At 37.7% G+C, this 26806-nt stretch overlaps 1 protein-coding gene across 3 annotated transcripts in view; it reads left to right on the top strand.

Annotated features, from left to right (window-relative positions):
- Positions 1-24375, top strand: part of LGR5 (leucine rich repeat containing G protein-coupled receptor 5) — a 1626452-nt gene extending 1602077 nt beyond the window's left edge. For all 3 annotated transcript variants that reach the window (XM_044087987.1, XM_044087988.1, XM_044087989.1), the window contains one exon: positions 20526-24375. In XM_044087987.1, the coding sequence (XP_043943922.1) occupies positions 20526-21589 (1064 nt within the window). In that variant the 3' untranslated portion in view covers positions 21590-24375. The remainder of the gene's footprint in view (positions 1-20525) is intronic.
- The last annotated feature ends 2431 nt before the right edge of the window (positions 24376-26806 follow it).

Here is a 26806-nt window from a genome sequence, read left to right on the forward strand (position 1 = left end):
TGTCAAAGGATGAGCGGTACACATTCCCAGTGGCTAGGTATACTGATCATTTACTTGGACAGACTTATCTTAAGCAGACAGTATACCCAGGCGGTCACTATTTTTCTGCCATTTTTTTAATTATATCATGCTTACCTATATGTAATATATGCAGTAAGAAACTGGAAGCAGCAGGTTCTGTAAACTGCACACATATTTGAAAATCCTGTACTGTAACTGCATGTGGTGCTATGCCTGCTTCCCTTAGCAACTGCAATTTTTCCATCTGGCATTATGGTGCTCCTAAGGGTCCCTCTAGATTGATTGTCAGAGGGATATTAGCAACCTCTGAAAAACTGTATTCGGATTTGATAGTAGCATAGTCTGAAAAAGTCTGGTCTCTCTTCCCACCATAAATGATGCTCTGAAACTACTACACAAGTAAAGCCCTCCCTTAGATGCTTCTAGTTAAAATATCAGTGAAAAAGTACGGCAGGTGCACGGCCCCAAATTACCAAGTCCACAAAAAACACACAGGCCATCACACAAAAGCAAAAGATGTGCACAAGCAAAATATAATTTATTAAAGCATAGTAAGGCAAGACAGACCGGTTTCAGCCCAGTTATTAAGCCTTCCTCAGTATAAAGTTAAATCACAAAAACAAGTCTTTTATGCTTAATGATTATCACATGATAAAGAAAGAATCCCCATGGTTGGTTGGTTATAAATGTTAATTAAGCCCGGGGGGAATAATCCTCCCAGCTTGATAATCCACTTCTTTTCATTTTTATTAAGCACGTCATGCTAACCAATTTTGTTAGCCTGGTCCCCACTTATCCTGTCAATAATGGTGAACCTAAAAGATGCAGTAGAATGGGTCAAGGAGTGTTTATATAATGCATAACGGGTTTCTTTAATCTAACATCACTAACATGCTCAGATATTCTTATCCTAACAGGGTGAGAGGTCTGTCCTATATAAAAAGCAGAACATGTACAGGTAGCTAGGTAAATAACCCAATCAGTTTCACAGTTGGCCAAAAACCTGATATCAAACACTTACCCAGTGCTTTTACTAGTAAACTGTTTGGACTTAGCCACCCTAACACACTGTACACAATGACCACATGGAAAGCATCCCTGCAACAAATCACCAGTTAAAGTAGTCTGTAATGGTTCACCCAAAGGTATCCCATGTTTATAATGGTTAAAATAGGATCCCATGGTTTTACCCCTATGGTATGAGAATTGGCATTTATCTTTTAAAAATGCAGATAATCTATCATTCGCTAACAATATATTCCAATGTTTGTTCACAATGTCTAACAAAACATTGGTATTACGTCCGTAGGTGGTAACCAGTCTAAGTTCAGATGTTCCTGATTCTTGTTTATCTTTATATGTCAAAAGATTATTCCTATTAACAGAAGATGCAAAATTGCTAGCTGAAAGTATTGTACCTGTCTTATACCCACGAGATTTGAACCTATTAATAAGTTCCAACTTATAGCTTTCATATTTCTGAGGGTGGGAGCAAATATGTCTAATTCTCAAAAACTGTGATTTTGGAATGTTGCGTGTAACATGGGGTGGGTGAAAGCTGGCAGCGTGTAATAACGAGTTGTATTGTGGATACTTGCGGAAAACCTGGGTGTCCAGTGTATGATCTAAATTTCTTGTGATGAAAACATCCAAGAAGGTGATTTGATGAATATCACAACTAACAGTAAACTGGATCCCCCACTTATTACCATTGGTGTATTCCATAAATTCACCCAAGTATTCCTCATCAGCTTTTCAAATCATCCAGCAATCATCAAGGTGGCGTCTCCACATATCAATTTCCCCAAGGTAAAGATTATGAGATACATCATATATCAACTGCTCTTCCACATAGGCCATGAATAGGTCACCATATATGGGGGCAAAAGATGCCCCCATAGCCGTACCCTGAACCTGCCAAAACCATTTCCCCGATAATAAAAAGTGTTCTTGGTAAGAACATGTTCGGTCAAGGCCAATAAATAAAGTATTAAAGCCTGGTGGATAAAGCTCAGCTTGATAAAGCCAATGTTCAAGGGCCAACAGACCTGCCCAATGGGGAATATTGGTATACAGAGATGCTACATCAAGGGTGCATAACAACCACCCCGGTTCAAGTTGGATATCCAATATTAACTTCAAAAGTTCAGTTGTGTCCTGACATATTTGAGAAGTGGCCAAAGATGTATGGTTAGAAACTGTGACAAAGGTTCAGAAACCGATCCACACCCAGAAACAATTGGTCTTCCCGGGGGGGATCCTGTAGATTCTTATGGATTTTCAGTAACAAATATAAAACTTGATGCCTAGGGTCAGGGACAGTAAGATGATACATAGTAGATTAGGAAATAATCCCTTCATCATTAGCCAACAAAAGATACTGATCAATTTCCTGTTTAAATCTCAGACCAGGGTCCAAGGGCATGTACATATAGTACCTGCCATTGTTCAATTGTCTCTTAGCCATGGCATCATATTTGCACCAGTCCATTACTACTACTATTGCACCCCCTTTATCAGAGGGTAGAATAACCAAATCACGATTACGTTGTAAATCATAAATAATTTGCTGTTCATTCTTAGAAAGATTATGTGATTTGATCTGAAACTCCTGTGATTGAAAATGTAGATCTTTGAGAACTTTATATTGAAATAAATATACTGAATGATGCATGGGAGACATGAATGTGGACTTGCGAAATCTGAAACAATCAGAGACAACAGTATTAGAACCAGAATCAAAATATAGTCTGAGATAAGTAAATGACAAAAATCTATAATGTCTTGTGCTAATGAATCTTCCGAAACATAAAATACTGGTACAAAGTTAAGTCCTTTATTTAAAAGCTGTATTTCAGCTTGTGTCAATGACTGTGAAGAAATATTCAAGACAATAGTACAGTTGTTTACTTGTTTGTCTTTACTTTCAGTAAGGTCTCTACATTTTTTATGCCCATGATGCTTTCTCCATCCCCTCCGTACTCTGCCCCTACAGGGGTATCAGAAGTCCTACGTTTTGGGGCTGGGGGCCCTACAGTATATGATGTTTCAGAATCCGTCATGGAGGATGAATCCTCAGTAGAGGTCCCACTCACAGAACTAGAAATCCTTTTCAGAATAGACCTAGGTCTCCTTCTTTTCGAAAAATTTCTATCCAGATTGGCAAATTTAACATTCTTGTTAAGGCCAAAAGGTTTACCCCATTCATAATCACCCTTATCACGTTGAAATTTTTTCATCTTCCTATCCCTCATTTGCTCCTCCAAAGTAAATAACTCCTTTACTAAGCAAGTTTAAACAATTAGTATAGCAGGCCTATCCTTTAAATTGTCGGGTATCTTCACACAAAGAGGCTACCTCGGTAATATTTGTATCAATCAGATGATCATAATGAGCAACAAGGGTATCCACAAAACCCATAGCTGCTTTTTGTTGAATTTGGGCCCACTGTTCTAACAATTCCTCATCCAGATGAGATACAAGGGGTTGGATACGGACTCTGAGGCCCCTGGGGGAAATTCCTTTTGTCTGGTATGGTTTAAATAATCTTAGGTGCCACACATTAGTCCACAAAATTCTCATGCTCTTCGTTAATTGTTCAAACAATTTTGAACAAGTATGGTAGGCTCAACCCTATCCCCCATATCACTCTGGTTCCCACTAGGTCCAAGACCAAAAATCCCCAAATCATCCCTATCAGCAGACAGCCCCTTTATCAAAAATATAAGATCCATAGTAAAATAACGTATTGATATGTCAGTATATATTTTTCTTGATAATGTCCAATATGCACGGAACAAGTTAAACCAACAAATTCAATATTATTAACCCCTTATTATTATTATTCAATTGGAGCAAAAATTACCCCAATAAAATTCAGTAAACATCCAATTCAGACTATGAAAGAATCAATAAGAAAGAGGGCAGGCACATATCATATAACCCACAATGGGGTTTATATTCTCAAGACTAAGTTTGGTTCACTGCCAGCTATACCCAAATTAGGGTTATCACCAAACTTGACCAACCATAGATCAATGTCTAAACAACATACACAATATTGGGGGGCAAGAATAGCCAATGCGTAGATGTTATATGCCTAGAATAACGCACTATAAAATAATGGTTCCAAATTCGAAAAGAAGTCCCTTGTGTGTCCGGCTAGGATCACCTGCATTAATAATTCTGTCAATAATCCAACCTGCGGTGAACCAATATAGCCCTGGCATACAATAAGGCCTATCATAAAAAGGCATCCATCAATAATTAGGACTTTCTGTTGTACACATTGCTACATCCCCAAAAAAAACATATATACCCAAGAACACAATAATCTCCATAGCCTCACAAAGCTGGAAAAAGGGATAAAGTTAGCACGAAAACCAAACAACATAAACAAGAAAAGCTGATATATAATCAAAATCATGTGCCATCCCACAAGCAAACTGACCCTCATAGATTTCCCTCATTAAAGTCAAAAACAGTATCATTGGTCAAAAACTTGTTCCATGACAAGATGGAAAAAATTGGGTATGTCTACAAATAATCAAAATCCAAATGTCAAATATATAAAAGGCAGATATCAAACTGAGCTAGAATTAGACTCTTAACCCAGCCTACCTAAAGTAAAACTGCTAATCCAAACAAATATACATTGCTTTAAAGCATACAACTAGGGTTAGAAGGAGATGAAAACAATATTTAGCATGATAAACATATAGTTGTCAGGATATTCATGCATATTCAGAAAAAATGGCCATCATTCTAAACAACTATGTCACAGAACATGTTACCCATAGACATAGCCATACAATATAATATCATAGGTATGGTCATTTGTGCAATTAAATCTTATATTCCTACATACAATAATGGTCTCATCCAAAAACAGTAGCCCAAAGGCAATACCAGATGAATTATAACACAGTGCCCAGGCCCAACAGTTAAAAAAAAACATGTTGCTGAATGATGATGAATTTGATGAGAAAAAATAAGTTCAAAATAGTCTCAAGTAAGAGCCAACTGTAGCACGATCAATGGTTTGCAAATGAAGTGGCAGTAGTTATATTTAAACGCCACACAAAACATACTACAATATTATGCATGGGTAGTAAAAAACAATAATCTGTCCAAATATAAGTCCCAAATACAGTTATGAAACTCCATTAGTAAATGCAGTAACCAGAGAGAAGCTTATGACCAGTTCATTCCTCAATACCATAACTGAACAGTTCCAACCGTAACTGAACAGTTCCAACCTCTACAATGTTCAACGGACAGAATGAACCATTACTACTTAAATGCACAAACATTTAGAAAGGACCAAGGTAAATGTTAATAGAAGTAGAACCAATTGAAATGCAATAGCATTCCCTCCACGTAAATGTACCAATATATGGAAATTCCAAAATATTAGAAGCTATTTTACACAAAAAAATAAACGATAAATCTGCAAGTTATTCACTGTAGCATTAAACCACCAACTCCAAAGTGTCTTATAACCTGCTCGTACATAGCTTCACTAATGCGTTTGAAAAAATTAACCGAACAAGTACAGATGCCAACACGCCAGTAGGTCCCCCAAAGAAGGAATGCAAATGTTAGAATTACTAACTGTCACTCCCTGTTCAACGAGCCCATTCAGAAGGCCGGAAAGGTTTTTGTAGCTTAGGTGAGTGAGAATGATTGTTATAAATGCTAAAGCAGATTGATACTAAAAAGTACTCACACCATGGTTCCCTTAATACATGTGTATATAAGTCCAACAGATACCAAAAAGCTGATAAATCCCCAAAGCGATTGCACAAGTTGAACCTGTCCAGTTTAACAAACAAACTGTCAAGTGTCTTGCGATTAGCCCCAATTGTTTCTGGGTGTGGATCGGTTTCTAAACCTTTGTCACAGTTTCTAACTATACATCTTCGGCCACTTCTCAAATATGTCAGAACACATATTCAGGAAACAACTGAATTTTTGAAGTTAGTATCAGATATTCAACTTGAACCGGGGTGGTTGTTATTCACCCTTGATGTAGTGTCTCTATATACCAATATTCCCCATTGGGCGGGTCTGTTGGTCCTTGAACATTGGCTTTATCAAGCTAAGCTTTATCCACCAGGCTTTAATACTTTTCTTATTGGCCTTGCCGAACATGTTCTTACCAAGAACACTTTTTATTATCAGGGGAAATGTTTTTGGCAGGTTCAGGGTATGGCTATGGGGGCGTCTTTTGCCCCCATATATGGCGACCTATTTATGACCTATGTGGAAGAGCAGTTGATATATGATGTATCTCATAATCTTTACCTTGGGGAAATTGATATGTGGAGATGCTACCACGATGATTGCTAGATGATTTGGTAAGCTGATAAGGAATACTTGGGTGAATTTATGGAATACATCAATGGTAATAAGTGGGGGATCCAGTTTACTGTTAGTTATGATATTCATCAAATCACTTTCTTAGATGTTTTCATCACAAGAAATTTAGATCATGCACTGGACACCCAGGTTTTCCACAAGTATCCACAATACAACTCATTATTACACACTGCCTACACACTTCCAGCTTTCACCCACCCCATGTTACACGCAACATTTCGAAATCACAGTTTTTGAGAATTAGACATGTTTGCTCCCACCCTCAGGAATATGAAAGCTACAAGTTAGAACTTATTAATAGGTTCAAATCTCGTGGGTATAAGACAGGTACAATACTTTCAGCTAGCAATTTTGCATCTTCTAGTAATAGGAATAATCTTTTGACATATAAAGATAAACAAGAATCAGGAACATCTGAACTTAGATTGGTTACCACCTACGGACGTAATACCAATGTTTTGTTAGACATTGTGAACAAACATTGGAATATATTGTTAGCGGATGATAGATTATCTGCATTCTTAAAAGATAAATGCCAATTCTCACACCATAGGGGTAAAACCATGGGATCCTATTTTAACCATTATAAGCATGGGATAACTTTGGGAGAACCATTACAGACTACTTTAACTTTTGATTTGTTGCAGGGATGCTTTCCATGTGGTCATTGTGTACACTGTGTTAGGGTGGCTAAGTCCAAACAGTTTACTAGTAAAAACACTGGGCAGGTTTTTGATATCAGGTTTTTGGCCAGCTGTGAAACTGATCGGGTTATTTACCTAGCCACCTGTACATGTTCTGTTTTTTATATAGGACAGACCTCTCAACATGTTAGGATAAGAATATCTGAGCATGTTAGTGATGTTAGATTAAAGAAACCCAGTAATGCATTATATAAACAATCCTTGACCCATTCTACTGCATATTTTAGGTTCACCATTATTGACAGGATAAGTGGGGACCGGGCTAACAAAATTGGTTGGCATGACATACTTAATAAAAATGAAAAGAAGTGGGTTATCAAGCTGGGAGGATTATTCCCCCAGGACTTAATTAACATTTATAACCAACCAACCATGGGGATTCTTTCTTTATCATGTGATGATCATTAAGCCTAAAAGGCTTGTTTTTGTGATTTAACTTTACACTGAGGAAAGATTAATAACTGGGCCGAAACCAGTCTGTCTTGCCTTAGTATGTTTTAATAAATTATATTTTGCTTGTGCACACCTTTTGCCTTTGAGTGCTGGCCTGTGTGTTTTTTGTGGATCTAGTTAAAATATAAAAACTATGAATGGATATCTTATTCAACAAAGAAAAAAGTGTGGTAGATTAATATTTTATCTGACACTCTTTTAAGAACTCTGGGGGAAAGTAATTAAGGAAGACTAAAAGAATCAATTCAGATAGTTGCAGGCCTATATTCCCTTTCACTCGCTCTCTCTCAGACCAAAATAATTTTTATGTGTCACTTCTCCTTATTATGGGGTCTGACTTCTAAGCAGAACCCTGTCTCCAAGGTCATAACTTATTTTGCAATCTGCATGAGGCTGAATAGTTAAAGTCACCCAACACAGTGATGACTTTACCCCATGTAATTTTCTAGAATGAATCTGTCCTTCAGGAAACGTAGTAATAGTTATTGTTTATGTCAATTCAACTAAGCATGATTACTGATGGCAAAGAAGCAAACGCAAAATGGTGAGAAGGCTGACGTATGACAGCAGTGATCATGCCCCTGTTCTAAAAAGACTGACACCAAGAATATTAATAAAACTGAGAGAGCAGGAAATGCATCTCAGATCTTTCTGGTCTAGTATGTTAAGTTTATTTGTAAGCTAAAAATAAAACTTTGCCATATATGTTGTTCTTTTTGCATCAAAATAGAATGTATCCATTTTCACAATAGTCAAGTTTTTTTTCATAAATCATTAAAATAATTATTCAAATACACATAAGCAGAACCAATACAAAATTAAAAATTATCTGATTTCCACTTGTCTGAATCCAGTGTTCCTGTTAAGACAGTTATACTTGGAAATTGTTCTGTCTTCTTTCTGCAGAGATGACTTGGCTGGCATGCAGAGTTTTTATGGGTTAATGTCCACTGTCTTAGAGGGCATTAAACTTATTGTGGGTGGGAGGTTTCATCTAAGTGTAGATCTCACATTGTACATTGAAAGTGGCAGTTCTGACAATCACAGCATCAAGGGCTGATCTAAACAGTTGCAACAGGAAGTTTGGATGAGTTCCATGTTCTTGTCATGCTAGCTGAAACAGAAAATATTGTATCTACTTTCTGCTGGTGGATTTCTCTCTGTCATATTGAAATTTGTGGCTTAGACTATTGGAATTAAATGTTCCTTCCTCCCTTTATAATAAAGACAGTTCCCAGTTTCTATAATGGTTTACCTTTGTTTTGTTTGTTGTTTGTATTTTTCCTGGCTGTACAAATGCTAAATTATTTTATTCTATTTTTTCCAATAATTTCAGTTCATTCTCTCTTATTATTTTCATTTCTTCCATATTTTTTATTGTTTGTCTCACATATTTCACAAAAACATTTTTGGTAATAAAAAATGGATTGCTTTTTGCCTTGCTTCTATTTTTCAGGATACAGTTTGTATTGGCTCCAGTTAGAACAGCCATCTCTCACCCTGACAGTTTGTTTTTACTGGACTTAAAATGTCTCATCTTGCAGTATCAGATGTCCTGGTATAATGTGGTTAAAAATTATTTCATCCCTTCCATAATTTTTTGAAGACTTGACTTTTTCACATCCTAAAATGTTTATTATGGGTTCTGTTACATTATAATATTCAGCACTGTTCACAAGTTATTAGTCAGTTCTACCTATCGCAGTATAAAGTATGAATGTGTTTCAAAAGTCTCCCATTCTGTTTCTAGGTGAAGATAAAGACACCCAAAATGATGTAAAAATAAAGAAATGAGCCTGTCAGAGTTTTAATGTGCTTGCCAGGAATATGTTTTCCTTAGTATAGTATGAATCCATGCATTTAATATCTTTGATTTCAGGAAATTATTTCAAGTATTACATAAGTAACACATTGAAAAAGAGACCATATCAGGAAATACCTAGTTTAGTGTGTTGCATGCATAATAATAAAATGAGTAAGTAACTATTACAGAGGATTATGATTGGGTCTCTAACCATAACCAACTTGTAGTGCTTGGAGAGTGGTGATTATGCTCTGAGATCTAGAAAAAGACAAATCAATTAAGCACTTCTATAGTGTGAGACCCAGTATTAACAATTGCTAAGCACCTCCTGCTTCATTTGTTAAGATCTGGTATCACACTAACCAGCTAAACCTTCCAGTACTGACCAGCAAGTAACAGCATCAGAATAAAAAACAGATTAGTTTCTGCCTGCTGTTTATGCCAGTAATGTGTTCCTGACATCTGTTCATAGGTAGGTACTAGGCTGTCTGCCCGAAGGCATTTATAAGCCTAGCCGGAATGTGTTGTCTTTTGCTGCCCCCTTAGATTAGTTCTCTGTGCCTCTGTCCAGCAGAGCCACTGAAGTGATCCCTGGGGTAAACTTTCTGTTTCCCATCCACTCGTCAAGGTTTCTCTTGAAGAGTGTTAGCGACGAGGTCTGCCTAATGTAGATTGGGATCATGTTCCAAAGCATGGGAAGTCTCTGGGACAGGAATCTATCCCTCCTGCATGTCCTATTTATTGTTGTGGTGAGGTTTAGATCCCTGGAGCGTGTGGCTCGAGGGGATATGGTTTTCTTTAGGTGGAGCATGTCCATCAATTCTGGGTTGGACATGGCCTTGTATGTCAGGCAGAGATCACCTCTGAGTAGGTGGTATGCACCCGAGTACAGCTGGAGTTTCTTCAGTTAAGCTACATAGGGCATCTGCTTGAGGCCAGTGATCCTCTTGGTGAGGAACTTCTGTGGTCTTTACAGTTGTTGCAGGTGTCTTGTAAGGTACATCCCAAATGGGGCATTGTACTCTATGATGGTTCTGATGAGTGATGCGTAGAGGGGCCCAATGACCTCTTTCGATCTGGATGCAAACCCTTTTGTGATTAGGTGGGCCATATAGAAGGTTTTCTAACCACTTTCGCAATGTGATTATCAAAGGAGAGTTTACTATCAACTTGGGTCCCCAGATCCCTTATTACGTCTTCCGTATTTAGGGGGCTACCACCTATGTGGTAGTTTGTGGGTACATTGTTTTTACCAAAGGGGATGACTATGCACTTTTTGGCATTTAGCTTGAGGCCATGGTTTTGACACCAGGTATCTGTCTCAGTGTGACCCTTTTGGAGGATGTCTGTGTCAGCCAGAGAGTCAATTATAGCCCCTAGTTTGCAGTCATCTGCTAACTTGGTCAGCCATAGTCCTTCTGTGCTTGCCTGTACCTCTGAGAAGTATATGCCGAACAGGAGGGGTCCTAGGACTGAGCCCTGGGGAATGCCACTTGTAACCGGTTTAGAGTCAGACCTAGCTCCCGCAACTCTTACCATGTGGGTTCTGTCCATGAGCCAGTTGGCAACCCATCTTGTGACGTAGGGGTTTATGTTCAAGCTGGTGAGCTTGTCTATAATACCTGAGTGAGGAATGGTGTCGAAGGCCTTTGCGAGGTCTAGGTAGGCTGTGCGGACCACCTTTCCCTCGTCTATAGCCTTGGTAACAGTCTCAAAGAAGTCCACCAGGTTTAGGAGGCATGATCTGCCCTTAACAAAGCTGAACTGGGTAGGGTCCAGTCTTTGGAGGTTTCCAAAGTCTCTTTTAATGAGATCCATGATAATGTGCTCCATAGCTTTTTGCAGACCAAGCTAGTCAGGCTTATGGGGCGATAGTTCCCGGGGTCCATTGTGGCTCCACCTTTGTGGAGCGGAATAACCGTTGCTGTGCGCCACTCTGTGGGCATGTAGCCTTTTGAGAGGCTGAGTTTAAACAGTGTGTTTAGGTGAGGGGTTAGTTCATCTTTGAGCTTGTGTAGGACGCAGCCTGGGACACCATCCAGTCCCATTGATGCTGTGTTTTTGGCTTTGGAGACGGCTGTTTTAACCTGAGTGTCTGTGATTTCAGGGGCACTACATTCTTCTGGTATAGTTATGGGCCCTTTTGGGGGTGAGGGGGGGTGAGGTTTGCACTGAACCTGTCTGCCAGGATGTTGGCTATATCGGTCGATTCAGTGTATTTTGTGCCATTCTGCACTAACTCCGAGCAGATCTGAGAATTGCTACTTAGATTCTTGATATAGCTAAAGAATGGCTTGTGGTTATATTTGGAGTCCATGGCAACTTTTCTTTCGAAGCTAGCCTTGGATGATTTTATGAGGGATACTGATCAGGGATGTCTTCCCTTCATGGGATTTTACTCTTTTCTGTACTAGTTTCCTCCTTCTATTGTATAGCTTGATTATGGCAGGGGTCCACCAGACTTGTTTCCTTTTCTTGGAGGAGTGAGTCTTGGTTTTGTTTGGGATAGCACGATCCATGCATTCTTGTAGGTGCCCATACAGTGCATTAGTAAAGGATTTTGCAGCTTGGACAGCATTATCATTTAGCATGGGGGTTTTGAAACTTCCCACCTCGGTCTTAATTAATGTGAAGTTTGCTTTTGAAAAGTTTTTCACTGTGGTTTCCTTGACTGGGGGTGGTGGTGGAATGTGGATATCCAGAGTGATTAGTTTATGGTCAGATCTAACCAGCGAGGGGTTGACCTCCGGTGTGGAACACCAGTCGCCCATGTTGGTGATGACCAGGTCCAATATGCTGTCACCTCTGGTGGGGGTGTTGACCAGTTGATCCAGGGCATTTAAGTTTATAAATTCTAGGAAATGTTGGGCTAGGGAGTTCGTACTTGAGTAGTTATCCCAGTTAATGTTTGGGTAATTGAAATCACCCAATATCAGGGTGTTTGGTAGGACCTTTATGTTTCCAAGTGTTTCCAGGAATGCGGAGTGGGGGTCCTGGGACATGTTGGGTGATATGTAGCAAGCTATAATTTGAATAGCAGTTTTGCCCATTGTTAGTTGCACGTAGATGATCTCTAAAGCATCGTGCTGTGCCACTAACCTGGAGGTGTGGGTATCCTTGATAAATATGGATACTCCCCTGCCTTTTGTATTTCGGCCCTGGTTTTGTGGCCGAAATCTATGGTATGAGTTGTAGCCTGGTAGTTCTGGAGTGCTCTCTGGAGCCTTAAACCAGGTTTCTGTTACTGCACATATATCAATTTTCTCCATACTGAGGAGTGCCTCGAGTGCATGCATTTTGAGGTTTAGACTTCTGGCATTGAGCAGCATTACCCTCAGTTTTTTGTTACTTGTGCTATTTATGGTGGTGGGTTTGTCTTTTGAGCCTTGCCTAAAAAAGGCACTATGGAGATGGCAAGAGCCTTGGCCAGTATTCAAAAGCCTAAGGGTGACAGGTGCAAGCCATCTCTAGCGAAGCAGCGTGGCTTGTCGAGCATGTCATCCCAGGCTGACAGACACTGGATCCCCTTTGAATGACACCAGAAGCTTAGCCAGTTGTTGAAATTGATAATTTTTTCTCTATACCATGGTATCATTCTTGGTGAGGGCAGGATGGTACTCAGGGTCAGGGTCATACCGACCTGGGCTACATGATCAGAGAGCTCCTCCATGTCTCTTTTCATGTAGTCCAGGGAGGTAAGGCTCAGGTCATTCACACCAACATGGACAATGAAAGAGCCATATTTGTACTTATTCTGGAGTGACCTGAGTGCTTGTGTTATGTGGTGGATCCTGGCACCCAACAGGCAACTAACAGTAACCTTCTCCTTGTTCCGCCTAGTGAGTGGGACGTCAGTGTGCCTGACTATAGAGTCACCTATTACTAGTGTGTTAGGTATGCTATTTTGCCTTAAGGGCTGTGATTGTGTGGCACACTGGTTTTGTGAAGTATGTGTTTCATGGTTTGTGTTGGGGGGTGGAGTTTGCTTGGATGTCTGCTTTGGAGGTCTCTGTTGCTTTTGCAGATTTTTATTTAGAGCCTCTGAGTATGTTTTTGTGTATTTATGTGTGTTTTTTGCCAGTGCTGGTTTCATAGGTCTATGTGAGACTGGTGGTATGATGCAAGTAATTACCTTCTCCTCTTGACTGCTTGGCCCAGTCTTAGGTTGAGAGAGCTTAGCCTCCAGTTTGGCTGTATAATTGCATCTCTCGCATGTATTAGTGTTTGGTGGAAGGAGGAGAGGGCTGTCTCTGTACATGAGGCAATTGTAACATAGCCTCAAAATGCCCAGATTCACCAGTTGGACTGGAGAGTACACCAGAAACTACCCTTTGGACATGGCTGGATAAGTACAGAGAACTGTTTTACTGATTGGCTGGTAAAGTCGAATAGCGAGCTTTGTCCTTCTCTATAGTATAGGGGGTCTAGTGCTAAGGTTTATTAGTGCTTGCTATGAGTTTTGAGCAAGTGCCGGGATGAGAAGTGAATGATTTGAGTGCTTAAGTTGAAAGTTTGTCTAGTTCCAAGGGAAAAATTGAAGAGTAGACTTTGTGGAGCCGGGAATAGTTATACCCTAGCTAACTGCTGCTGCCCGGCACTCAAAACCTTGCAAATGCGGGTTTTATAGCAGGGAAATGGAAGAGATAGAAATTAGCCCAAAATGGCCAATAAACTACTAATTTCTGGGCTGAAACCACTCCTCCAGGGAAAGATAGGCTGCTCAAAGCTCCCTCTCTCACAGTGAACAGAGAAACTTCCTTCTATCCAAGTAAGGTATGGGCAAACACAGAAACTTGTAACACAGCCCTGAATTCAGCACTAACCTGAAAACTGGACTAAACTAGCTTAGAAAGGTGGGAAAACAAGTATTTTTTTTTGGGGGGGGGTTTGTTTTTTTCAGAAAATAAAGCAGATACAATAAAAAAAACACTTTACATGCACAGAAATGGCTATCACACTTGAGTGTGTAGCCTACTACAGTTAAACAGGTAATTTAAACACAAAAATTACTTTCTTAAAGTGCAGGTAGTAAAATAAGTACAATATGTAGCTGAAACAAGCTTTTTAAAATCACAGAAACTCTAGAAAATCGGCATTTTAGGTGGAATTAGCTAAAGGCAGCAAGAAAATGCAGGAAAATGATACTTAATCACTCCAAAGTCTCTCTTTTGTCTCTTTGCTGCTGTAGAACTCTGCAGGGCACTAGGCAGCAGCCAGCTGAGCTGTATACTAGCACAAAAACCTTGCAAATGTGGGTTTTGTAGCAGGGAAATGAAAGAGATATAAATTAGCCCAAAATGGCCAATAAACTACTAATTTCTGGGCTGAAACCACTCCTCCAGGGACAGATAGGCTGCTCAAAGCTCCATCTCTTATAGTGAACAGAGAAACTTCCTTCTATCCAAGTAAGGTATGAGCAAACAAAGAAACTTGTAACACAGCCCTGAATTCAGCACTAACCTGAAAACTGGACTAAACTAGCTTAGAAAGGCGGGAAAACAAGTATATATATATATATATATATATATATATATATATATATATATATATATATATTTTTTTTTTTTTTTTTTGTTAACATAACAGAATCTCTTACGATGCCTTTATGACAGGATTCACTAAGTGTTTTATGTCTTTGAAAGCTGGCAAAACACTTAGTGATTTTTTCCCTGTTAACTAGTAGTACATGGAGGTGATAAAATTCCACACACTATAAAGAATTATGATTGCGTCTCCAATCATAACCCTTTATTATGTGTTCTCAACATGGATTCCAAGATTCACCCCTCGAGCTTAACTCTTGATGTGAATTTCTTGGCATCCATGTGTTGAACACATAATACACTGGTTATTATTGGCATATCATTGAAATGGGACTGAAACTGGTCCAATGAAATCAGCACCCTACCGCAGTAAACAAACTTAAATAAATACAAAATAGATTGCCAGGCCAAGAAATTCTCATTGAAAGCGAACTTGACAGGTGAATCTTGGCATCCATGTTAAGAGCACATAATAAAGATTATGATCAGTGAGGCCCAATCATAACTTTTTTGTAGCACATGGAGTTTTAACCATGCAGTTAGAGGAAAAAAAGAGAAAATGTGTAGGAGCACAAAGTGTTTTACCAGTTTTTATAGCCTTTGAAAGCCAGCAAGACCACATTAGCTCTGTCAAAAAGACAGCAGGCAGATCATCCCGTTGAAGAATGAACATCTCAAAAAGCTGTTAAAACACTTTGTTCTGACACACTTTTTGTTTGTAAGTATGGCAGAGCAAAATATCTAACAGCTTTAACACTGTCTTACATTCTGCCATTGCTTTTTTCCAGCCAGCACTGTCCTCTAGAACAATCCCCTAAAAGAAATCTGATCTTAACCCTGCTTAGGTGTGCTTAACAAAGGGTTGAAGTAACTTTCCAATATCAGAAAGGTGCTTATAAGATTGTCTCTTTTCCCCTTTTGAAGTATAATTTTGGTGCTCTATGCGCTATATTATTCTTATGCCATAAGACCTTTATTACCTACATTTCCTTTGGAATTCCTTCATATGATCTCTGTTATCCTCCATATAACTAAATAGCTTACAGAGTGCTCTGTTCCTATTTCCTTGAAAGAAGTGGAATTTGTTCTACTCCATGTTATAATGCATATAATGTCAAATCTCTTGTTATGTTGACCTGCCCTTGCTAAGCTACTGGAGAAAGCAGTCTGCACTTATCTGTCCATCTTTACCCCCTTCCCCCCAGTGGCTGTCTGGTGTCTGAATCACAGCATGGCTTCTGTCCTGGTTATAGTGCTAAAACAATTTAAGTTCCAAACCAAAAAGTAAAAAGGTCATACAAACAAACCAGTCAGTAAAAACTGCTAGAAAAACCCAGCCAAATTAGGGTTTTCACTGTGTGATACTTTAAACGTCCTGTAATGGTGGCCATGGGATATATGCAAATGATTCCTTAAGGATATCAAGTGTTTCAGCTACATGGCTTCTGAATGACCATGATGTTTTTATTTTATGGTCACATTCAGGCCAATAAAGCCAAACCCCATTAGCTGTGGGCATGCATGTTTCTGCCTTTTTATTGACTTCTTCATCAGCACAGCATAAGTGGATAATTTGGCTGTACTTAGTTGAGATCTTGATAAGATCCTCTGAAGCTTATATTAGGGCTCCTCTATAGCTTCTATCTTCTAAGAACTGCCTCAGTCCTTTGATACTATTAATCGTAGCATCCTTAATGAAAGGTACTATAACATGACATTACCCCTTAGATACTGGTTTACTGACAAAGCTAAAGGTAGAGCCAAGACAATTAAGTAAAAAATGCCATTTCAATTCCCAGGGTTAAAAACATACCATAGCAGAGTCTTTTTTTTGGCCCCATACTTTTCTCAGTTTTTGCCAGTCAAGCTTGATACCACTCTGACAAAACTGAAGCTATTCAGTACGCAAATTGTATGCTCACGTCCTAGAAACTTACATCACACTTGTCTGGTCACAACAGTTTATAAATTACAATCCAAACACATACATTCTCAAAATGCATGTTTACAGGCCATACAAATTATAAGTGAGCATGATGCAAAACACGTGTGTTTTGCAGAGGGAGTAAGCTCATAGGACTACAGGAATGAGTAAGTGAAAGACTCAAGCACCAGACACTATATTATACAACTGTCAGCATACCTCAACAATTAAATACTTTATTGTACAAATGTATTATTATCTGATTACATCATACATTCTCTATACATCCCCAAAACTTTATTATTCTCACTCAAAGGTTGATGCATCGTGGAGAGAAAGCAATCAATGACAGGCTGTTAAACATCTGTCTGCCTCTTTCTGTGAAGTAAATTAAACTCAGACCACTTGTAACTCACTAGTAAGTTACATAAATATTGCTTAACAAATAAGTGAGCAATGATGTCCTGAACAAATATCAGTCTGAGCTAGCATGCTTGAGCATATCTGAATTGAGTTTGAAAGATCAAGCCAGTTAAGCTGACTCTACTACTTTTGTATGCTCTGATCATGGTCTTATCACACTTTGCCTGAAATCTTGCAGGAATTCTCACAGCAATTTAGCATACTTGAAGAATTATATTACAGTAGATTTGCTTAGTGACAAAAGAAGACAATAAGCCTATTCAATATACCCTTTTAAGTGACTTGAACATTCTGCCTTCATTCCATCCCTGTTTGTTCAAAGATCTGCTGAATACCTGTGGAGATTCCTTTCCATAGCCCATTATGGCAGTCTATTCTATGAAACTGTAACCCTCTCTGTTAAAAAAAAAACATACTCCAGTGAGCAGTTAATCACCTATAATCTACTTCTTTCCCCTTCTATCCTTCCTGTTCAGGGTGACCATGTCAATCTTCCCTGACATCATTCTGTGCATCAGTATCATGTTCTCCCTAACATTTGGACGAGGAAAGCTGTAGCTCTTGTGGCCTCTGCTTATATCCATTTCCCTTCATCTCCTAGACATTTCTGGGAGGTTTCCATTGAATTCCTTCCAGAACTGCATGCAGTTCTCAATGTGTGGTCTGACTAAGGTCTTTTAGAGTGAAACAATTGTGTATACTACTGGAATATATCCCCTTGAGGATACACCCCAGCATTCTGCTTACTGCTGTTAGAGCCCTTTCACTGTATTTCCAGTGTCCAGGTGTGATCAGTGCCTGCAGATCTTTTTCTTCTTCAGTTGCTGTCAGTTCTACTCCCTACAGATAACTTCATACCAATGCACTTGGAGCCTAAGGGCAGTGCTTTGCATTTCTTTACACTAAACCCCAACTACTGTCTTTCTGCCTCCTTGATCAGTCATTCCAAATCCTTCCCTAGACTCCACTCTCCATCCTTTACTGCTACACCTGCCTTTATGTCATTATCAGAGGTTGCTCTTTTTCTGTGTTCCTTTAAATGTGGCCAAAGCAAACACAGTGAAAAGTATTAGACCCAGGATGGATTAATGCGGTACTCCACTAGTCATTTTCCTAATTTCTGATATTATCCCACTCACCACCACATTATCTGCCCTACCATTCAACCATGATTGTCTGTCTTCCCAGTTGTGGATCTACTCCCTTCCATTGCAATTTTCATATCAGTCATCTGTGTAGAACTGATGCAAAGGCCTTGCTGTAGTCCACGTACACCACACCTACTGGTACTCCCCTGTAACATTCACCTGGAGCCCAACCCATACCTGTCAACTTCTTTTCTGAAGACTTCTAGACAAAGCTAATCTAATTGGGGAGGGAGGATAAAGGCCCAAAATACTTTAATTATTACTAATTCACTTAAGTGTTTAATAGAAAGACATGTTTTGCATCTATGAGCATTTTCTGAAACAATATGAATTATGAAGCGCCAATATCTGCTATTACTGACTGGCCATAATTATCAGTGGCTGACCAGAAAATAAAAATAAAAAAAATATGTGGAACAGTATAAAAGTAAGAGACAAAAATCAGCAACATTCTGCAAAGTTCTGGAGAGGCGAGAGTTATAGCCTCATGACAAAACTGGACCAAGTTAAACTGACAGTTCCTTCTGGCCATGAACTCATGTTGGTTTCTGTCCTGAAAATTGTTATCCTTTAAAAATGCTGTCAACCTTCCTCTCAGAAAACTCTCCGTGCTTTTCCCTAACATTTTTGTTAAGGTAATAGGCTGGTAATTCCCTACATTTTTCCTGCTGCTGCTGCCTTTGTACAAGTGTATCACACTTGCTATATTTCAGACATTCAGCACTTCTGAATTAGCCATTGATCTGTTTAAGATTTCTATAAATTGGTCTAAAAATAAATAAGATATATTTCAGAGGACACTGAGAGTTTCCTCTTCATCTCCTTTCTCTCTGTACTAGTGTCTGTTATACAGCTATTCTGGTCTGAACTCTAACAAAAAAATAAGTTTGTCCAGTTTACAGGTAAATCCTTCCCAAGTTGTTGTTGTTGTTGTGTCTTTCGGCTTATCCCTGTTAGGGGTCGCCACAGCGGAACTCCGGTCCGCTAATGTTTGGTAGTGGATTTTTACATGCCGAGTTACTAGCCCTGATGCACAACCTTCAATGAAGGTACGCCCATTCATGCATTACTCCACACAGAAGACACTCTAGCTGAGAATTGAACGGGACAACGTCTTGCTGTGAGGCGACAACGCTACCGCATCACCAATGGCTCATCTAAATTGTTTGTTATATCTAGGAGAATTGGGCAGGGGATTGATGTTGTCCAAGATGTAAAAATGTGGGCCTCCATCTTGACTAGGAAATGACCTTGCCAAAATATCCAAATATTGTTTCTAACAAAGTAAACTGTAAATAAGGCTTCAGTACATTAAATTAAATGATAAAATCATTCCTGAATAAGAATTTGGATTTATTGAAAACAGTCCATTTTCTCCTTACTTGAAATCATTAGTAATCAGCTTGAAGATATCTATAACAGGATAATTATATATGCCCAAATTATAATATTAAAGGATTCAAAAACATAGGACTGGGTCTGAAGAGTCATGATTAGTTATAAAGAGTGGTGTGTTGTCAACTGAAAATGTTTGATCTAGCCAGCATAATGGCACAGGCAGTGAGTTTGTGGTTTTACACTGGTGACCTGGATTTGATTAGCAGCTTAGATACTAGATCTTATGGGGTTTGTCAGCTGAGTAGTCTGAGAACAGATTGTGGAAGAGTGGCAAGGTCAAATTTGGACACCCCTGACCACAGACACATCACCTGGCTGAAGTCAGGAGTTATCAGAAGGCAAATGAAAGATGCTGTGGTGCATCTTTGGGGATTTATCCATTAGGATGTTTAAAATATGTTAACATGCAAAGACCTGAAGTAAAGAAAAAGTTTTAGCTTAGGATTTGAAGTATACTAAATCATATTTTAGAAAACTTCAAACAGTTCTTACATGAGGTGAGCACTCTACAAAATTATTACTTAAAGGAAACTCTGGAAATATTTTATATTGCAACACCCACAGTTAAAGGTTGACTTTTAAAATGTCTTGAATATGAATGATGTTTTGATTAGCTTATTGCAAAGTATAACCATAATATGAGAACCATTATCATTTAAAAAAAAATGAACTGAAAAGTAATTTTGTTGCATATTATTTACCTGCCATTAAATATTTGTATTGTAGGTCCTTTCAAGCCATGTGATTATCTCTTCCGAAGCTGGTTGATACGAGTTGGAGTCTGGGTGATAGCATTACTCTCACTTACCTGCAATAGTCTAGTGATCACAACGATCTTTAGATCACCAATCTGTATATCTTCCTCAAAAATATTAATTGGACTAATAGCAATTACAAACATTTGCTTGGGGTCATGCAGTGGCATCTTAGCAGTTGTTGATGCTTTGACCTATGGCAGTTTTGCTAAATATGGAGCAAGATGGGAGAATGGAGCTGGATGCCAGGTTATTGGCTTGCTATCAGTTTTTGCATCACAGACTTGTATTTTTTTGCTGACTACTGCATCACTGGAACGTGGATTCTCCTTGAGATATGCTACAAAAATTGAAACAAGGTCCTTAAATAATGGTATTAAAATAGCAGCAATGTTTTCTGTTATTCTAGCACTGATTATTGCATGTGTCCCTTTGTTCCAAGTCAGAGACTATGGTATTTCTCCACTGTGCTTCCCACTGCCTTTTGGAAATTCTTCCACAATGTGTTTTATGGTAGCTTTGGTTCTACTGAATTCCTTCTGTTTCCTAGTAATGACCATTTCCTATATCAGACTTTACTGTAACTTAGATAAGGAAGAAATGGAAAACATCTGGGACTGTTCAATGACAAAGCACATAGCTTGGTTGCTTCTCACTAACTGCGTTCTTTACTGCCCAGTTGCCTTTTTAACATTCTCCTCATTGTTTAACGTTTCTTTTATCAACCCAGAAGTGATAAAGTCAATAATTCTGGTGATTGCCCCATTGCCAGCTTGTTTAAATCCTTTGTTGTATGTGTTCTTTAATCCACATTTTAAAGAAGACTTTATAATTCTTAGAAAACAGGCCATGTTATGGAAAAGATCTAAACAGAGAAGCTTTGTTTCTATAAACTCTGATGATGCAGAAAAGCTGTCTTGTGACTCCAGACAAGCACTTGTGGCATTTATTAAAGCCAGCGTGTTGTCTGAGAATGCGGACAATTTATCTATCCCATCAGAGCACCAAGAGGCCGATTCCGGCCATTTTTCATGAATATTAGTCAGTCTCTGTTATTAGTTTTCTAAGTAAATAAAAATGCTTTACAGTTCTTATAAATACACATGACTGTAAGGACTTTTCAGCTGCTGTAGATACATCTGAAAACAGATAAGAGACAACAAATATGAACAGTATTTTGTTCAGACTGTGACAGGTCACCATGAATAGACATTTTCTTATTAGGAAGTAGCTGTTTAAATGATGCTGAATGCTATCCCAATATGAGCTTGTTATTATTTTAGAGATCATTCGAATTCTCATATTATCTGTATTAGACAGAAAAAAAAAGTTAGTAAATCTGAATTTTCACAATATTCTAATTTTCTGTGTATGACCATATTCTAACAAGCATGATAAAGACACCATTTTCTATTACTGGCCATGATAATATGAGATAGATGATTACTGATTCATATATGATGTAGGACAATTGCCAACACTGTGTTGATCCAGTTACTCTGAATAAGGAAACAACAGCGCAATTTATAAGCTGCTACGCTAGAAAATCAAACAGGCTATGTTCTTGTCTCACTCAGAACTGAATACATACCAAATGTAGTAGTGTGACTTATCAAAACCTATAATACATTTGCAAATACATGACATTTAAAATCTTCATTGTCATTATTATCTAACTGGTTTTATTCACTGCCGTAATTTAAAAGCTGCTTATGGCCACTGCAATGCCATACATATTTTATTTACTGTAACTTTTGTGTAAGTTATTCATTTGCACTTTTAAATAATAATCTCCTGTTACCTGGAATAAAACTGTGGTTAATGTCATTATGTCTTAACCAAAGCAAAGTACAAAGCAAAATTCCAAATACTGCTCATTCTATTGCCTAAACAATGCATACATCTAAATATGATCTGTGTATGTTAAAAATCTCTGTTTGTGATGGTATCTGGCAAAAGAGTAAGAAGGGTTTGAAGAGAACCCCACACTAGACTGTAAAAGGTAATGGTTTTGTTGCTATTCATTGTGTGCAGCCATTCATAGGACTAAAGGAATGAGTAAGTGAATGATTCAAGTACCAAACATTATATTACACAACTGTTCACATACCTCATCAATGAAACACTTTATTTTACGAATGTATTATTATCTGATTACATCATACATATAATGGATTGTTCAATAGACTTTTCCATAATTCTGAATAGTTAATAAACTGCTGCTATAGTTCATAAATAATACAACAGTCCAGTTTAGTGCATTTCTTAAATAATTTGACTTCCTAACTGTAGCTATTCTTTAGACATAATTGCATGTATATATATATATATATATATATATATATATGTCCATTTGTGCTTTTTGAACAATACCTTCTTGTTACATATGTTTAAGCACAGTTACATAAAACATGCTGTAGTGTTGGTCATGTGTCAACAGTCAATGTTTATATTTAAAAGAACTGCCTTCTTTTTTCAAGCATGTGTACTTACAGAAAGTTGGTACAGTAAATCTCTTAACACTTGTTACTATTTAAGTATTGCCACTCATTAGAAAGAGCTCCAAATTATATGCAGCTCATAACCAAACTAAATATACTCCAATAGTTTAAAACAGAAGTGTATTGTAGACAAAAGGTCATCGCTGTAATACTAAGAATCGGTTTATTTAAAAAAGTGACAGATTAAATTAAAAAAAAAGTTTATTAAACAAATGTGGTGCTTTTGATGAAAACTGCCCTACAAAATAAAATCTGATTTCCCAGTTCAACTGACTTACCTTTGTAGTATATTTTATACATTGGTATTGGTATATATAACAAAACTTAACTCTATCAGAATACAAAATATGTACAGAGTGTAGGAATGTTTTACTTTAGTACACAAATATGCTGTTCAGTGTATATTACTCTTTGATATGATTGTTTGCACCCCCTTTGATATGAAACAAATGTTAAATGTTCTATTTCTACCTTTGTCATTCTTTTGGTGACTGCTTATACTATGTACATGCATAGCTTAAATTAACAAAGTAATAACATGATCAAATGGTCAACACAGATATTATATTATGCTTTATCTTGTAGGTATGTTTTATTATAGTCTGATGGATGTTGAAAAACTTATTTTCACTACTGGATGAGCACTGAAACATTTGCAAGAATGTGGAAATAAGTCTTTCAGTCCCTAATTTCATACATTTAGTTTCAACATTGTGTGCCTTCAGCATTGTGGAACAATTAAACTGTAACTAGATCCCTTTTGAACTTATACATTTCAATGTGCTTGTGCAGTATCTTAAGAAATGGTATAATTTGGCTGTTACTTTAATATATACCAGATGTATAGCATCAGAAGTAAAATTGTCTTAGCTAAAAGAAAAACTAATGACAATAAGTTTAGTTTTTTAGCTCTAAATTCAAACTGTTAGCAGTTCCTAGATACTGAAGGTCAACAGATGAGAATGTCATGTACCATTAACATTGTTTGTAAGTATATTTTTTAACTTGTTCAGTTGTTCATCTTTGGATGCAAAAATATTTTTATGGCAAAGAAATCTTTATAAGATATGTAAATAAATAAACTGTATTTATTTTTTCATTGAAAGAATCAGTGATGTTAAAGGAGTGGGGAATAAATTCCATGTACAGAGTCCTTTCTGCCATTTATAATAATCTGTATTCTCACTAAGAGATCAGCATATCTAATTATGTGTATGTAATATATGTAAATGGGTAGTAACTGTAAATAGAATACATTCAGACTTTTCTATGAAGTAATGGATATATGGTGTTTGTAATAAAACAAGTTCTTAAATATTGTAATGGTGTCATTTTGCAGTATGTTGGTTATTGCATATGGAAAAAGAAACACATAAGGGGCATCTGACAGAAAGTCACATAGCAAGAATCCATTCAATAGTATTTTTTTATATTATCTTTAATTTGTAATTTGTAAATTACACAGGTGAAGTACTATCATAAGAAACTTTGAAAGAATAGTAGCCTTTACACATTTAGATATATTGGTGATAAGAAATATATTTGCATTTGTAACATTTGTCTGGCTGTCAGTATGTATATCCATTACATCTGTTTACTATATAATCCAATAAAAAAACACTGTTCTGCATTTTATCATATATAAGAATAATAGATATGCATGGGTGTGCACAAAGTGATGAAAATGAGGCAGTGAAACTTTAAAGCTGCCAATGTACTACATGAAGTTCAGTGCCATATTAAACATATTTGCACCTGAGGAAACATGCACACTCAAACTGTTGTTGAAGTCCACAGTGTACAAGAATTTATCTGAAAGAGGGCTGAAGAAGTGTAAGTAGGTCACTGCAGTGCGAGTTCTCCTTTGGAGATGGCTTCAGGTTATTCATACTTCTCAGTACTGCAGACAAGGAATTCTAGTGGTAGAAAGATTTGCCTCTTCTGGCCTTAAGCAGCTTCTGAGAAGTTATTTGTAAAATATTTTGTCACCGCTTTGCAAATTGGATATTTTGTTGGCAGTATCCCTTTTGTACCTTCACTTTGCTCCATTCATTGCATTTGGCTTTTGCCACAGGAAGGACAACATACCATATAATGTCCACACACTCACACAGTAGACAACTGCTTGTGTGCTATACTCAAAAGTATCAGTAACTAATGCTTGATCACTTGACACCAGCTATAGTGTCCAGTAAGATGTGCTGTTAACCATATCCCAGAGTTCTCAAGCTTCGATCTGCTTCAAAAATCATCTCTTCAAAAATAATGAGTAGTCCAAGGTATTCCAGCTTTTGCTAAAAACTATTTAGTCAAAAGTTTGCCCAAATGAAGCAAATGTTTGAGATGATCCTGGATTAATCAATATAGAGAAGACCTTAATTTGGGGGGAAATCAAGCTGTCCACTCACATAACCCATGCAGAAGGCCACTACTTGCTCCCCTGGATTCAGGGGAAGGGTAGATATCTGATCACACTATCTTCATTTGAGGACACTCTGACTGGGTTAGTTATGCAGAATAATACAATAAGTCATCACAAAACTGCCCGGCTCCCATTCTGTAGTTTCCCAAAGACATTGAAGAACCTCTGGTCACAGTACTGCAGACATTGTGACATAGTGCCATACCACTGCACCAGGTACAAAAGTAATATTTGTTTTTCCATGGATTTTCTTGTTGGTTTAAAAGGGTCCCTATTACACCATCGAAAATTCAGTTCAGCGAATGGCATTTTCGGTGCACTTACATCGAAGATGCCGTTCATAGAACTGTTCATAGTGAGATCACGGTACAGTGAAGAGTGGAAAGTTTGCCCTTTCCTCACTGTAGTGCAATCTCAGAGTTGGACTATATAATTAGTGGGGGGTGTAGAGGGCGCAGCCCCCACAAGAGCAGAATTTGATGAATGGCATTTTTGATGAAATGTCATTCGTTCAAGAGAGTTTTCAATGATGTAATATAGACCTGGTTTAAAAAGGTCAGCTAGAGTAAGAAATACTTAAGTGCTTAACTGTGAGAGACAAAAGAATTGTGGATAAGTCACATGAAGTGAGCACTATGTTTCATTAACAGACAGCATCACTTTGGTGCCTGAGACAAGCTGAAGATAGAGTGGCCAATTCTTATTTTAAGAAATTTCAGCATAATTTGCTCACATACTTGTACTGCGATCAACATTGTACAAGGATATTTTAGCACATCATCAGAAATGATGTAGCCTTTTATTAAACAAAAGTCATCTTTATTGAATTATCACTTATGACATAGACATTTATATAAATAAAACAAACCATGTTGACATATTTTCAGTTGCAAACATTACACATCACATATAATGTTCTGTACAGTCAATTGCCAATCAAACGTTACAGAACTCATTCAATTCCTGCCTTCCCTTAAACCTCATTCCTCCTCCAAAATATTATTCTTCATCTGTTGTTCCCACAATTTTCATTTTTCCTATGTAATTTATTCTTACCCCTTTCTAAAGATCCCACTTCCAGTTCTTTTATCTCATTTTCTACATTCACTACTTCTAATATTGTTAGGCAGCAATGGAATTAGCATATACAAAGTGAGGATGTAAAGTCAAACCTTCACACTGAGGGTTAATTAAAAAAAAAACACTTTAGTGCAGATGTAGTTCTTACTTTTAGTGGTTGTGTATTTCATTAAATTTGACTCTTCCAGTTTTCTGGCAGCATGTTATTAAGAGCTGGAATGTTCATGATGGATCCTAATGACAGCCATG

Source organism: Protopterus annectens, chromosome 11.part0, assembly GCF_019279795.1.
Source record: "Protopterus annectens isolate FY-2018-M chromosome 11.part0, PAN1.0, whole genome shotgun sequence".
Lineage (NCBI taxonomy): Eukaryota > Metazoa > Chordata > Ceratodontiformes > Protopteridae > Protopterus > Protopterus annectens.